Below are 15,662 nucleotides of genomic sequence, written 5' to 3'. Positions count from 1 at the left end.
TTGAGGATGAATTGACGGAGTCAAGGTTCGATCACAGGACCTTAACTCTAATACTATGTTAAATTATCACTTGTCCCATAAATTTAAGCTGATAGGAAAAAGTAAATTTAATTACTTAGTCATTATTTTAACAGTTGATAGCATTACTCCCAACACAAAGTAAGTTTGAGCCGATTGAGCTATATTGATATTTTAACATTAATGTTTTTGAGACAAAACTTGAACAGATAGTTTGTTGCATATAAAGCTTATTCTTCACTCAAATCAATAGAAACATACACGTACATTAAGGCAATTATATCAATTATTAATAAGGAAATCTAGAAGGAAAACAGAAAGATGTATACCAAAGCCCTTGTTTGGCTGACATTTCACACTTAAGGAGCCAAATGGAGCCATCATTCACTCTCTCTCAGTGGATTTAGGAAACCGAGAGATTCTCACAAGATTATCTTCTATAATAGGGCACGAGTACTTACACGAAAGAGTACCACGCAAGATACTCTTCCTCTTTCCAAACCCAACATCCTTTTCGTTTTTACCAAACAACTTATGCATGGAAGAGCTCCTTGTCGTGCACCTCATGAATGCCGCCAGAAAAGGGTCCTCCGCCTTCTCATGAATCCCCATTCTGAAAGAAGCACTTCCTCTTGTTGCAGGCTGATTATAATCCCCCATATAATTCATAGGGCTGAAGGAGGAAGGAGGAGGGGATAGCTGTAATGTGAAATGACTGAGAAGGGCTCCAGACGATTGAATATCTGTACTGAGCTTGCAGACCCCAGGCTTGACCTCCCATGAAAAGGGTACGTTCACTTTAGCGCAAACCTCACTCTGGTAAAATTTCCTATGCTCCATGGTGGCTGGAAAGCCTAGAATATGAAATTATCAGTAGAGCTCTGCTGATAATTTGCTTTATGCTTGCTTTCTAACGGTTAATATATCTTCTAAGGTTGTTGGCTTTATAAATTAAAATATTCGAAAAGAAGACCATCTTCTTACGGGTTTATACGTCATGAGAAACGTAGAAAAGTTGCCAAAGAAGTCAGGGAAATGCTCGTTTTTTCTTTTTTCCCCCACTATTTCATTCCCTTATGCGTTGATTTAATAAGATTAATTAGAGATCGTATTACACGTCACTGAAAATAACTAAATTTTTGGGAAAAAAAAATTAAAAACCCTAGCATTAATTACTCAAGAAGTCAAGGGGGTTGCAAAAGCTAGCTATATAGATAGGATTAATTAATGGTTTTGAATCTTTTAATTGGGAGAATTATGAGCCAGCTAGCGCCGTGCATGCGGTCATACCACGTGCAAGGGCCAAATGACAAAAATGAACTTGGTTGTTGACAACTCGGGCCGAAGGCATAAATATATATCCTGTGATAAGTAAGGGCTTATAAATTTTTTTTTTATTTTTTTATTTTGACAATAATAAACTTGGAAAAAAAAAAAAATCAGGCTGAGCATAATATTATTAATAAATCAGTTTAAGCATAACGCTCAATAGAAATAATGTATCAACAATATAATGCGGAACTTCCTCAAGAAAAATCGATACCATGCTAAGAAAAAACGCTTCATTAATTGCCAAGTTGTGAACCGCCATATTTGCTGTTGATTTGACATGAGTGACCTTCCATCGGATAAGGCAGCTTAAAACCTCTCTAGCCTTCTCAATTAGATGCCGTATGAACTCAACTTTGAATTTTGTTTTGATAATTATAGACTTAATTTTTTTTTTCTTGCGACAAACTTTTTGCTGTCAATTAATGTCCTAATGGAGGACTTGTAAACTGTTACTTTGATAGTCAAACGCCTTGAATTTTCTAATAAAAAAAAGGAAAGAAAGAAGAAATAAAGAAACAAAGAAATATCTTGGATTTTTATAATTAAGGTAGGTTGTACCTTTCATTATATTAATTTAAGCCCTGGCTTTATGCATGGAAAATGAAATCTTTCAGTTAATTAATTTGTTTCATTCTAAATCATGCTTTTTATGAAAATGATCCTTCACCATTATTATTTTAGTTAAGCACCTAACCTTAATAATATCTATTTTTCCATAAGAGCTCCATGCCATAATTCACCTGCCGCCGCCGCCCATCGATCGGCAGTGATAATTTGGCTGTACTTGATAAATTTAAGGTAAATAGGCAATTATATATATATATAAGCACGCTGAAATTTGTTGTATGCATCATGCCTTACTCGTTTGGTCTCCAAAAGGGACTTCTGGATCAATATATTAAGAATTGGAAGGTAGCTTGGTCTTGAATAAATGTTAAAAGAATAATATTGTATTGGCTTGAGAGGAACCAAAAAGATTAATTACAGAAAGTGTGTAACACAGATTGGATCGTACGTAGCTAGGCTAGCTGCTGATCAATAAGTGCATGCGACCTCATTATAAGTTCAAATATATGTATTATATATACAAGATTATATATGCACCAATATTTGCTGCTCGAGATTGTCTGCAGTATTTGTTTAAATAAATATAAATAATGTTGTCCTTAGAAAGTAAGCTAGCTAGATCTTGAACAGCCTACTCACCTTAAACAATTAATAACATCTTCTGAATGAGGTTTTGGTTTTGATTACATGTTTTTAACACACAAATCAGATCAGTCTTTCTGTCTTTGTACGATATAAACAGTGACAATATTGGAGAAAATGTCATCAAAGACTTTGATAAAAGCCTGTAAATCTAAATTAACGATAAATTAATATCATGACATTTTTGTTAGAGATAAAGACCATATTGGAGAAGGACTCATCCAAGATAAGCCACAAGAGGAGCCAAGATCAATTAAGAAGGAGATAATATTTATCTTCTGGTCTAGGAGATTGCATTAATTGTACTCTAGTTAGTAGTTACTATTCTAGTTCAACATTATCTCTCATCTATTGGTTAGAAGAGTTACGTAGGAATACTCTTTGTATAGATTATATAGAATTAAACTTGTACAAACCTCTATATAATAAACACGTTCATGATATCAGAGCTTTGTACAAGTTTAATTCTATATAATCTATTCAAATAGTATTCCTACGTAACTCTTCTGACCAATAGATGAGAGATAATGTTGAACTAGAATACTAGAGATAATGTTGTAGTAACTACTAACTAGAGTACAATTAATGCAATCTCCTAGGCTAGAAGATAAATATTATCTCCTTCTTGATCTTGGTTCCTCTTGTGGCTTATCTTGGATGAGTCCTTCTCCAACATGGTCTTTATCTCTAACAATATTGACATATTCATCAGGTATCTCACAATATTACGCCTATCAAGTTTAGGAAAATTAATAAACTAATTATTAGTGCAGTAACTCATTGAGTTGCTGCTGCATGCGTCTAAGAAATTGGATTTCCATCTATCTTCTTCTTTTTCCTTCTTTTTTTTTTTTTACCTATTCAACTGGGGGAAAAGGGAAGAAAAAAAAAGGCCATTAAATATATTAAAAAAAATATCTGAAGCTTCTTAATTTCTAATTCCGTGCATTGAATAATCAAGAATGTTCTTCTCAAGAAAAGAGAAAAGAGAAAAGAATCAAGAATGTTAAAAGTCGATCATGGACTAGCTGTCATTGGGTGCGCTGGATTTGGTTGGTTTAAATTGGGCCCCCATTATATAATTTTTTGAGCAACTAGGCCCAATATTCTCGCTTGGGTTCTCAAATCCAAGCCTAGTTTAAGAGGAAAACCTTAACCAAGCCTTTTCCCGTCACTCACTCATATTCCGAAAATTAAAAATAAATAAATTCGTCGTCAAACTATTAAAAAAAGAAATAAGTCGGCCGAGATAACTAACTACCTTCAAGTTCAGGCCCAGATTAATATGGGCCGAATCGAGTCCAAGTCTTTTACAATCCGGGTCGAGCTCAGTAAGTCCAACTCGTGTGCCGCTAGGGTTTCGAATCCGAATCGAACAGCCTATAATATTTTCTTTATAAATAAACGAGGTGTTTCCATTTACCAACTTCATAGCCTTAGCAATGGCTCTGCGCCGCGCTTCAGAGACCTGGTTCTTCCTCTGCGCTCTCTCTTTTCTAGTTCTTCTATGAATTTCAAAGTTTTTGAAAGATTTCGTTATTCTTTTTCGTTATATTATGCAAATACATGGGGCTGGTTGCGATGATTATAAAAATTCCTCGTTCTGAATGCTATTGCCATGGCATGAAAGACACGTTTACACCCATAGAATATGAGCGCCGCCCAATTTCAATTACATTTAGTTTATTACGTAATTAGTTCATTCGCTCACATATTATTCGATTCTGCATAGTTTCTTGATGGTTCTGTTTGAAAAAATTTGTTTGTGTAAATGGAAAATTAATTATATATTCGGAAGAGAAGTATAACGCTTTCAAATCCCTGCCTAATTTTGGTGTTCTTGTTGTTCTTTATGGTTAGGAGTTGGCTTTGATATTCACAGGGCATTTTGCTGTTATTGCTTTGTGCACAGCCAATTCCTTATATTCATCTGGGTGGCGTTTAAAGCCCTGATTTTTGACTGAATTATTCTACAAGTTAGGGTTACGCACGCCTCCAAATTCTTTCAACGTGTAGGTTTTATTGATTTCAGTCCTTACTGTATAACGCTTTCTTTGTGGGTGTGTGGATTTTCTTTATTAAATGATGGGTTTTCTAATTGAACTTCATCGGTTATTTGTTTATTGCTAATAGACTCTGGGGGGCTTCAATGTCTTTTTTTTTTTCTTTTCCGTTTTGAATATTAAATGATATGTTTTGTGGTTTAAAGAATCAATTAGTCATTAGATGGATTTCATGATATTTTGTGGCTCGAAAAGAATGTTGATCAATCACTTGAAGAAGGAGATGAACGCCATTTTGTTATAGTAAAATTGGTATCTAATACATTAAATGGATCCGACACATCAATATCTTAATATAAATGAAAGAAAAAGGAACAAAAAATGGGAGATCTAAATTTTAAAACAGCAAAATAAAAAATGGGTTATATATATGGTGAAATTGGCAGATGCAAGGCACTTAATTGGATTGAGCCTGGGTATGAAACCTAACAGGTGATAACTTCCAGTGTACAGTAACTTGGAATTAGAAATGGGCAATTCTGTCCTGTTTTTCGGCACCAAAAAAAATTAATAAGTTAAGGGTTTATAAAGTGAGAATAAAAATGATATGTAATGGAACCCTAAACTCTTCAAAACTCGAAAAGGTTTTTAAAACATTACTAAGAATTATCTTGTTTTTAGCTTACACACTTTGTTCCTTTTCTTTGAACAATATGCTGTCGTTTTTTTTTTCTAAACAAATTGAAAAAGGGTTACATGGAATCAAAATAGCAAAAAAGAGGTAACTCCCCGATGACAAACACAAAACGAAATTTAAAGTGCAGAAGTACAAGAAAAAAAGAGGTAGTTCAAAGTCTTGCCATTTTGATCCTTTCAAACATCACCATAGAGTTTATACTTTATGCCATCGAAAAACTTAAAGAAAGTAGATCTCCAAGCCTTGTTGAATGCTAGTGGACCAAATACACTCCAAAAGCCCACTACAAATCCAAATGGCATGCCCATATAAAACCACTTCATGTCAATCCAGCCACTGCCCTGGATGCCTTCATCATCCACATTTGGTGTCAACTCTAAGGGCCTGTCATCTCCAACACAACTTGGCGTAAGTGGTGGTCCACAAAGACCATGGTTGCCAATGAAATTCAGTGCACTAAAGCTTTGGAGTTGAGTGCTTGTGGGAATTCTACCTGAGAAATTGTTGTATGATAAATCTAAATAACTCAAAAATGTTAAATTCGCCATGTTTTGAGGTATTACACTTGTGAGGTTATTCATTGAGAAATCGAGAGACTAGCAATTTTATGGCATTGATCTTCTCAGGAATCTTTCCATGGAGTTGATTATTGGACAAATTCAAGTATCGTAGGCCATAAAGATTGGTGAGTTCCTCGGGGATTTCTCCAATTAAATCGTTGCTTGAGAGGTCAATGCTTGCGACGAGACCAATTCTATTGCTACTATAATCATACTCTGCCCCCTTTGTTACCAATGGTAACGAGTTTCCTTGTGTGAAAATAGAGAGAATACTTGAATCAAGACTCACCATGGCGCTCAAATTACTAAAGCATCACAGAATTGATCCTGCGAATTTGTTATGTGAAAGGTCCATGATCTGAAGAAAATTAAGGTGACACAACTCTTGAGAAATATTACCATGAAACCTGTTTGAGCGAAGCACGAGAGCTGTCAAATAGGCACTATGTCCCAACCAAATGGATAAGTTGCCAGACAAATGATTTTCACTCAGATCAACAATCTCTAGGGATTGGCAATTTTGCAATGACAATGGTAAATCTCCAGACAAATTGTTTTTGTACAAGAATAGATACGTCAGCGCAGATAGAGAACCAAAGAAACTCGGAATATTTCCTGTAAGCTTGTTGCTCCCCAAGTTTAACACTTGCAACTGAGAATTGTTCATCCAACAATCATGAAATTCTCCGGATAAAAGATTTTTTGACAAATCTTTATGTTCACAAATGAGAGGAGAAAGAGATTCATGGAATGAGTTATTGGAAAGATCTAAATCCCAAATGCGGGGAGAGATAAGGGGGAGAGGGCCGGAGAAATTATTTGAAGCAAGAAAGAAACTAAATCCGAAAGATAAATTTGGAATATTGCCATGAATTTGGTTTTGAGAAAGATCTAGATATTGAATTTGAAAAAAAGAGCTCCAAAACCAAGAAGGGATTACATCTGAAATTCCTGTATCTGATAAATCTAGTTCTTGAAGGTTTTTTTGTGATTGAAGCCATGTAGGAAATTGTGGCCCTAATGACGAAGACCCCATCTGTAAAACTTGAAGTTGAAAAGGTGGAACCCAGTTAGAGCTTACATTCCAAGCCAACAAGTTTGAATGGGCACGAAGTACTTTCAATTTTGTTAGATTGAAAAAACGCACATCAGAAACAAAACCCTCTAAAAAATTGTCACCTATGAATAACTCTTCAAGATTTGAAAGATTTCCAAGACTTACAGGAATCGGACCAGAAAGGTTATTCCCAGTCAAATCTAATTGCTTTAAATTTCTCACTTTGCATACAGAAGAGTTTCCTAAAAGCCCATACACATCTCCCCATAGTTTGTTATCAGATAAATCTAAAAACTGCAGATTACACAAATTTCCCAAGGATCTTGGTAATTTTCCTTCAAAGCCATTCCTTGAAAGGACAAGATGCCTCAATCGGGAAAGAGATCCAATGGCATCAGGAAGTACACCTTGAATGTTGTTATGTGCAAGATCAAGTCTTTCAAGAGTACTTATATTGCATAACAAGTTAAGCATTGTGGAAGAGAAGTTGCTATGCAAGAGATATAGGTTTCTCAGACAAGACATGTTTTGGAAAGCAACTAGAAGTGGACTCTGAATGTAATTATTACTTAGATCAAGGGTAACAAGAGATGTAAGACTTTGCAACCAGTCAAATGTTGAATCAGGAAGCCCGTTTCTTGAAAGATCAAGCACAGTTAGAGATGAAAAATTAACATAAGGTATAGGATCATATTTATCAAGTTCACAAGTAGACGAGTGTAACTCTAATAGAGAAGAGAGCATGTTCATCACCTGTAACCAGTTGGATGCTTTACTAAGATTGAGGTAACTCATGTCGAGGAATTCTAACTAGGAAAGATGAGATAACCATTCAAGATTGTCAATTTGAAGGGAGAGGTTATTAATGTCAAGATATTGCAAGTTCGAGAGATTTGACAGCTGATGAGGACTCCCACCCACAAAACATGCATTCGATAAATTTAGATACCTTAAATTCTGGAGGTGACCAAAGAAGCTTGGAATATTAGTATCTTCAAAGCAATTGGAACTTAGGTCCAAATAATGAAGATGCTTCAATCCCAACAGAGAATCACTTACCAATCCGCGCAATCGTAGCCGTTCAAAACCTTCAAATGCAGCATCAAGATCATACGGATTTTGTGCAAATGCAGCATCAAAATCATACGGATTTCTAAGATTTAACTGGATGACATGCCCAGTTATGTTGTCACAGCCAATTCCTTTCCACATGCAACATTCACCGCCAATCCAAGACCAGAGTTGATTTGTAGGATCTACAATACTTTCTTTGAAGGTTAGAAGGGCTTCTCTTTCTCTTTTCCTGCAAAGAACATTTGGATTTCCATGACAATATGTGAACATGCATAAGATAGTAACTAAGGAAAGATGCCAATGCACAAGGACCACTAGAAAACTAGTCTTCCTGCCCATAATCTTTCCCATAGCACAACGAAGAAGGAAATATTGCAGCAATGAGTTGTTAACTCAAAAGGTGAGAGCACATTCCATATATATAGCATATATGTGACCCAGCCATTAATACCAAAAAAACAAAAAAAATATGAATTGTTGAAAAAATTTCAAAAGTTGTGTGGATTTTCTACATAGTGATGATTGAGAGAACACAGGCGTGATGCACGGCCATATTTTTTAATATTAAAATAATATATTTTAATATTTTAATTATAAAAAAGTATATATGTATATTAAAAAATACGGCCGTGCATCACGCCCGTATTCTCTCTATCATCACTCCTGAATCAAATCCTCTATTATTGAACTTGACTAGCTGTCCACCACGAAGCTTCCCTATTTGCGTAAAAGTGACTTCGTATGCATGACCTTGTAAAGTGAAGTCAATGCATGAAGGTGTAAAGAAAATATGTGATTTTTCCTTGACAATTTTCTACTTTGAAAAAGATGCAAAACGGATATGAAATCGATTGAAATAAAATAAACATAAATACTTTCAAATATCGATTTTTTTTTTTGAACTCTCTCTTTCATTTATTGAACACCAAACAGAACTCTCTAGTCTCTATCCAAAGATTCATTTTCTTTTTTCAAGCCAAATTTAGTCATTGGTGTCTTAAACTTTGGCAAGTTTCCTTGCCTGTTTAGTTTAATCTGCAAATCAAAATCAGAGTGCTTTAATTAACTCCACTTTTGATTTTGTATTATCGTTTATTATCATATACATATTCCCTACGCCGATTGCTAACCCACCTACCAAAAAAAAGAAAAAAAAAATCTTTTTATTTTTCTCTTTTGAGGACATTGTAAAAATTAAAAAATAGGGAGATATTATAAATTAGATGATAATTAGGTAGAAGTAAATGTAGTTTTCCAAAGAAAAAAAATATTGTTTATATATATATATATGGTGAGTGGTTGGGCTTTGACCCTTTCCAATGAGTCTAATCGGTATGGTCTACAAATTTTGAGCGATAAGGAAGCCTTTGTCCGGCCTTTGATCTACGAGATAGGCCTTTGAGTTACCACATGGGCCTTTGCCCCAAAGTTTTCTTTTCTTTGGACGGCCAACTTGTGAACATATTGAAGACATCTAATCTGGTGCATCTTTCAAAGTAGCTGGTTTGAATTACTAATAATGCATTTTCTTTCGAGGATGATGTTAAACTAAATATAAATAATTTAATTTTTTAAGTTGTTCTTGATGAGTTTTTATATTTTGAAATTATTGTACGGTTTCTTCATTCATGGATTTAAATGACGCCATATATATTTATATCCTTGCGAAAAATTATGGTTAATTGGCAGACAAATTCATTTTTATAAATTTGTTCTTCAAATTTGGTTTTTTTTTTTTTTTTTTTTTTTCGACATGTCAACACACAAGGGAAGGGGAGGGAGGATTTAAACTAGTGACCTCCGCTTCATGTGGCGTGGCTCACAGCCAATTGAGCTACTCTTTTGGAACTTTAAATTTGGTCTTTATCATTATGATGCTAATCAATTTTTTTTTTTCTTAAGTAACGATTTACTTGCAGATTCACTAAATCTACCTTGACATATTGAGGCTAATGAGTAATGGGTGGGAAGGGACCGACAAAGGATTTTATTTTCTTTTTGTTTTTATTTTTTATTTTTTTTATAATGTCTTCTAGTAAATCTGGTAACAATAGATTGGTAATTGAATTATATTTTATGAGTAATTGCACAAGGTTTCTGCAACTTATCTCGAATTGTTGACACATATTTCCCACCACATAAGCAACCTGACACACACTTCATATAACACACGTTTCTCTTCATATAATATCATAATCAAGGCTTTTTGGTGACTCGTGACGCTATAATTTTTTCCCTTCATAAAATGTGTTAGCCTCTTGAATACATGACACAATAATTTGGTTGTGTAAATGGAAAATTAATTATATGTTTGGAAGAGAAGAAAAACGCTTTCAAATGCCTGCCTAATTTTGGTGTTCTTCTTGTTCTTTATGGTTAGGAGTTGGGTTTGATATTCACAGGGCATTTTGCTATTATTGCGTTGTGCTCAACCAATTTCTTATATTCATCTGAGTGGTGTTTAAAGCCCTGATTTTTGACTGAATTATTCTACAAGTTATAGAAACATATAATAAGATAAATATAAAGCGGAATAATATAGAGTAAAGGAAAGAGAGAAAGACACAGAAACTAACGTGGTTTGGCATATAACCTATATCCACATATTAAAACCTCAATAGTCTACATATTTCCTTGATGTATGATTTGAGTACATAGCTCTATTTATAGAGCTTTGACATAATTTCAAATACAAATCAAATCAACAATAATCACAAATCAAATCATCATTAATCAAAAGGATTTATATCCTTAACACAAGTTAGGGTTACGCACGCCTCCATATTCTTTCAATGTGTAGGCTTTATTGATTTCAGTACTTACTGAAGTTACTGTATAACGCTTTCTTTGTGGGTGTGTGGATTTTCTTTATTAAATGATGGGTTTTCTAGTTTAACTTCATCAGTGTATGTTAAACTTCCAAGTTACTGGTTATTTGTTTGTTGCTAATAGACTCTGGGGGGCTTCAATAGCTTTTTTTTCTTCTCCGTTTTGAATATTAAATGACACGTTTTTGTGGTTTGAAGAATCAATTAGTCAATAGATGGATTTCATAATATTTTGTGGCTCGAAAAGAATATTGATCAATCGATTGAAGAAGGAGATGAACACCATTTGTCACAGTAAAATTTGTATCTAATACATTAAATGGGTCCGACATATCAATAACTTAATATAAATGAAAGATGGGTTATATGGTGAAATTGGCAGATGCAATGCACTTAATTGGATTGAGCCTGGGTATGAAACCTCACAAGTGATAACTTCCAGTGTACAGTAACTTGGAATTAGAAATGGGCAAATCTGTCCTGTTTTTCGGCACCAAAACAAATTAATAAGTTAAGGGTTTATAAAGTGAGAATAAAAATGATATGTAATGGAACCCTAAATTCTTCAAAACTCAAAAAGCTTTTTAAAACATTACTAAGAATTATCTTATTTTTAGCTTACACACTTTGTTCCTTTTCTTTGAACAATATGCTGTCCTTTTTTTATTTCTAAACAAATTGAAAAAGGGTTACATGGAATCAAAATAGCAAAAAAAGATAGCTTCCCAACAACAAACACAAAACGAAAATTAAAGTGCAAAAATACAACAAAAAAAGAGGTAGTTCATAGTCTTGCCATTTTGATCCTTTCAAACATCACCAAAGAGTTTATACTTTATGCCATCGAAAAACTTAAAGAAAGCAGATCTCCAAGCCTTGTTGAATGCTAGTGGACCAAATACACCCCAAAAGCCCACTACAAATCCAAATGGCATGCTCATATAAAACCACTTCATGTCAATCCAGCCACTGCCCTGGATGCCTTCATCATCCACATTTGGTGTCAACTCTAAGGACGTGTCATCTCCAACACAACTTGGCGTAAGTGGTGGTCCACAAAGATCATGGTTGCCAATGAAATTCAGTGCACTAAAGCTTTGGAGTTGAGTGCTTGTAGGAATTCTACCTGAGAAATTGTTGTATGATAAATCTAAATAACTCAGAAATGTTAAATTTGCCATGCTTTGAGGTATTACACCTGTGAGGTTATTCATTGAGAGATCGAGAGACTCTAACAATTTCATGGCATTGATTTTCTCAGGAATCTTTCCATGAAGTTGATTATTGGACAAATTCAAGTATCGTAGGCCATAAAGATTGGTGAGTTCCTCGGGGATTTCTCCAATTAAATCATTGCTCGAGAGGTCAATGCTTGTGACGCGACTAATTGCATTGGTACCATATTCATACTCTACCCCCTTTGTTACCAAAGATAATGAGTGTTCAACTCCGAAAATAGAGAGAGCACTTGAATCAAGTCTCACCATGGCGCTCAAATTACCAAAGCATCGCATAATTGATCCTGTGAATATGTTATGTGCAAGGTCCATGATCTGAAGAAAATTAAAGTGACACAACTCTTGAGGAATATTACCATGAAACCTGTTTGAGCGAAGCAAGAGAGCTGTCAAAGGGGCACTATGTCCCAACCAAATGGATAAGTTGCCAGACAAATGATTTTCACTCAAATCAACAATCTCTAGGTGTTGGCAATTTTGCAATGATAATGGTAAATCTCCAGACAGATTGTTTTTGTACAAGGATAGATATGTCAGCACAGATAAAGAACCAAAGGAACTCGGAATATTTCCTGTGAGCTTGTTGCTCCCCAAGTTTAACACGTGCAACGAAGAATTGTTCATCCAACAATCATGAAGTTCTCCAGATAAAATATTTTTTGACAAATCTTTATGTTCACAAATGAGAGGAGAAAGAGATCCATGGAATGAGTTATTGGAAAGATCTAACTCATAAATGTCGGAAGAGATAAGGGGGAGGGGGCCGGAGAAATTATTTGAAGCAAGAATGATCGTACCTTTGAAAGATAAACTTGGAATACTGCCACGAATTTGGTTTTGAGAAAGATCTAGGTAATCAATTTGAAAACCACGGCTCCAAAGCCAAGAAGGGATTACATCTGAAATTCCTGTATCTGATAAATCTAGTTCTTGAAGGGTTTTTTGTGATTGAAGCCATGTAGGAAATTGTGGCCCTAATGACCACGACCCTATAAATAAACCTTGAAGTTGAAAAGGTGGAACCCAATTAGAGCTTACATTCCAAGTCAAGAAGTTTGAAGAGGCATCAAGCATTTTCAATTTTGTTAGATTGAAAAAATGCACATCAGAAACAAAACCCTCTAAAAAATTGTTAGAGATGAATAACTCTTCAAGGTTTGAAAGATTTCCAAGACTTACAGGAATCGGACCAGAAAACATGTTATCATAGAGAAAAAGAGTGGATAGTTTTTTATGCTTCCCTAGTTGATCAGGCAAAGTACCAGAAAGTTTATTCACACTCAAATTTAAAAGCTTTAAATTTCTCACTTTGCATGCAGAAGAGTTTCCTAAAAGTCCATACGCATCTCCCCATAGTTTGTTGCGAGATAAATCTAAAAACTGCAGATTACACAAATTTCCCAAGGATCTTGGTAATTTTCCTTCAAAGCCATTCCTTGAAAGGACAAGATGCCTCAATCGGGAAAGAGATCCAATGGCATCAGGAAGTACACCTTGAATATTGTTATGTTCAAGATCAAGTCTTTCAAGAGTACTTATATTGCATAACAAGTTAAGCATTGTGGAAGAGAAGTTGCTATCAGAGAGATATAGGTTTCTCAGACAAGACATGTTTTGGAAAGCAACTCGAAGTGGACTCTGAATATAATTCCCACTTAGATCAAGGGTAACAAGAGATGTAAGACTTTGAAACCAGTCAAATGTTGAATCAGGAAGCTGGTTTCTTGAAAGATCAAGCACAATTAGAGATGAAAAATTAACATAAGGTATAGGATCATATTTATCAAGTTCACAAGTAGACAGGTGTAACTCTGATAGAGAAGGGAGCATGTTCATCACCTGTAACCAGTTGGATGCTTTCCTAAGATTGAGGTAACTCATGTCAAGGAATTCTAACAAGGAAAGATGAGATAACCATTCAAGCTTGTCAATTTGAAGGTAGAGATCATTAATGTCAAGATATTGCAAGTTCGAGAGATTTGCCAACTGATGAGGACTCCCACCCACAAAACATGCATGCGATAAATTTAGATACCTTAAACTCTGGAGGTGACCAAAGAAGCTTGGAATATTAGTATCTTCAAAGCAATTGGAACTTAGGTCCAAATAATGAAGATGCTTCAATCCCAATAGAGAATCACTTACCAATCCGCCCAATTGTAGCTGTTCATAACCTTCATATGCAGTATAGGGATCATATGGACTTCTAAGATTTAACTGGATGACATGCCCAGTTATGTTGTCACAACCAATTCCTTTCCACATGCAACACTCCTCACCAATCCAAGACGAGAGTTGATTTGAATGATCTATAATACTTTCTTTGAAGGTCAGAAGGGCTTCTCTTTCTCTTTTCCTGCAAAGAACATTTGGATTTCCATGACAATACGTGAACATGCATAAGATAGTAGCTAAGGAAAGATACCAATGCACAAGGACCACTAGAAAACTAGTCTTCCTGCCCATAATCTTTCCCATAGCACAATGAAGGAGGAAATATCGCAGGAATGAGTTGTTAACTCAAAAGGTGAGAGCACATTCCATATATATATAAGTATAACATATATGAGATGCCTTAAGCTACTGAATTGAGGATTCCTCTTCATATGACCGACAAAGATTATGTTCTTCAAGTCATTGTCTTGACTCTTGATGCCAAATAGGAAGACAACTCAAGACTTTGTAGACTTGCAGTCCATCATGCTTCACCAATAATGTCAAGTGCACTTACAAAAAATAATAATAATAATAATAATAATGTCAAGTGCTAGCCGCCTCTGTTGAAGTCTTTGGAGCGCAAGGTCTCAATGTCAAACTTAGTGACCCAGCCATTAGTGGATTTGGTGTAGGTGCACCAGAAAAAATTATAGTTTTTTTTTTTTTTACGGTAAAAAAAATAAAATTAAATCTGGATCATTAAAAAAAAATTCAAAAGATATGCGTGGATTTTCTACAACACCCGAATCAAATCCTCTATTATTAAACTTGACCAGCTATCCACCATGAAGCTTCCCAGCCTATTCGTGTAAACGCGTGTTTAGTTTAATCTGCAAATCAAAATCAAAGTGCTTTAATTAACTCCAGTTTTGATTTTGTATTATCGTTTATTATCATATACATATTTCTTACTCCGATTGCTAACGCACCTACCAAAAAAAAAAAATTTGCCTTTTATTTTTCTCTTTTGAAGACATTGCAAAATTTTAAATAATGGGAGATATTGTAAATCAGATGATAATTAGGTAGAAGTAAATGTAGTAATGCTGAATGGTTGGGCATTTACTCTTTCCAATGAGTCTTATCGGTATGGTCTACATATTTTGAGCTATAAGGGAGCCTTTGTCCGGCCTTTGATCTATCAGATGGGCCTTTGAGTACCACACGGGCCATTGCCCCTACGTTTTCTTTTCTTTGGGCGGCCGACTTGTGAACATATTGAAAACATCTAATCGGGTGTATGGCATGTATCTTTCAAAGTAGTTGCTGATTCTTGTTGCAGACGATTTGGATTAGTGATAATGCATTTCCTTTCGAGGATGATGTTAAACTAAATACATAATTAAAATTTTTCAGTTGTCCTTGACGAGTTTTTATATTTTGAAATTATTGTACAATTTCTTCATTCCTGGATTTAAATGACGCCATA

At 34.9% G+C, this 15,662-nt stretch overlaps 1 protein-coding gene and 1 non-coding gene across 2 annotated transcripts; one reads left to right on the top strand and one right to left on the bottom strand.

Moving 5' to 3' along the window:
• The first annotated feature begins 4,131 nt into the window (after positions 1 to 4,131).
• LOC132191178 (small nucleolar RNA snoR8a) lies at positions 4,132 to 4,219 on the top strand. The gene has a single exon (XR_009441208.1). It is a non-coding gene; the product is annotated as a small nucleolar RNA snoR8a (small nucleolar RNA).
• Positions 4,220 to 5,435: 1,216 nt separating this feature from the next.
• LOC132191029 (receptor-like protein EIX2) lies at positions 5,436 to 14,494 on the bottom strand. The gene is made up of 5 exons (XM_059606047.1): positions 11,613 to 14,494; positions 7,936 to 8,179; positions 7,042 to 7,686; positions 6,219 to 6,471; positions 5,436 to 5,752 (listed from the first exon to the last, which is right to left on the bottom strand). Exons 1-5 carry the CDS (start codon positions 14,492 to 14,494, stop codon positions 5,436 to 5,438), a joined length of 4,341 nt encoding a protein of 1,446 aa, XP_059462030.1.
• Between the last annotated feature and the right edge of the window lie 1,168 nt (positions 14,495 to 15,662).

This window comes from Corylus avellana, chromosome ca8, assembly GCF_901000735.1.
Source record: "Corylus avellana chromosome ca8, CavTom2PMs-1.0".
NCBI lineage: Eukaryota > Viridiplantae > Streptophyta > Magnoliopsida > Fagales > Betulaceae > Corylus > Corylus avellana.
The sequence above is the reverse complement of the archived record's forward strand: the minus strand, read 5'-3'. Positions and strand labels throughout refer to the sequence as shown.

Bases quoted from the DNA above. Each gene is read 5' to 3' on its own strand.
- LOC132191029 (XM_059606047.1), bottom strand. From the start codon at position 14,494: ATGGGAAAGATTATGGGCAGGAAGACTAGTTTTCTAGTGGTCCTTGTG. The intron at 7,687-7,935 runs GTAAGTGATTCT...CATCTTTCCTAG, and splicing joins GGCTACGATTGCGCGGATTG to TTAGAATTCCTCGACATGAG. The intron at 5,753-6,218 runs GTAATATTTCTC...ACAATTTCTCAG, and splicing joins TCGCTCAAACAGGTTTCATG to GTAGAATTCCCACAAGCACT.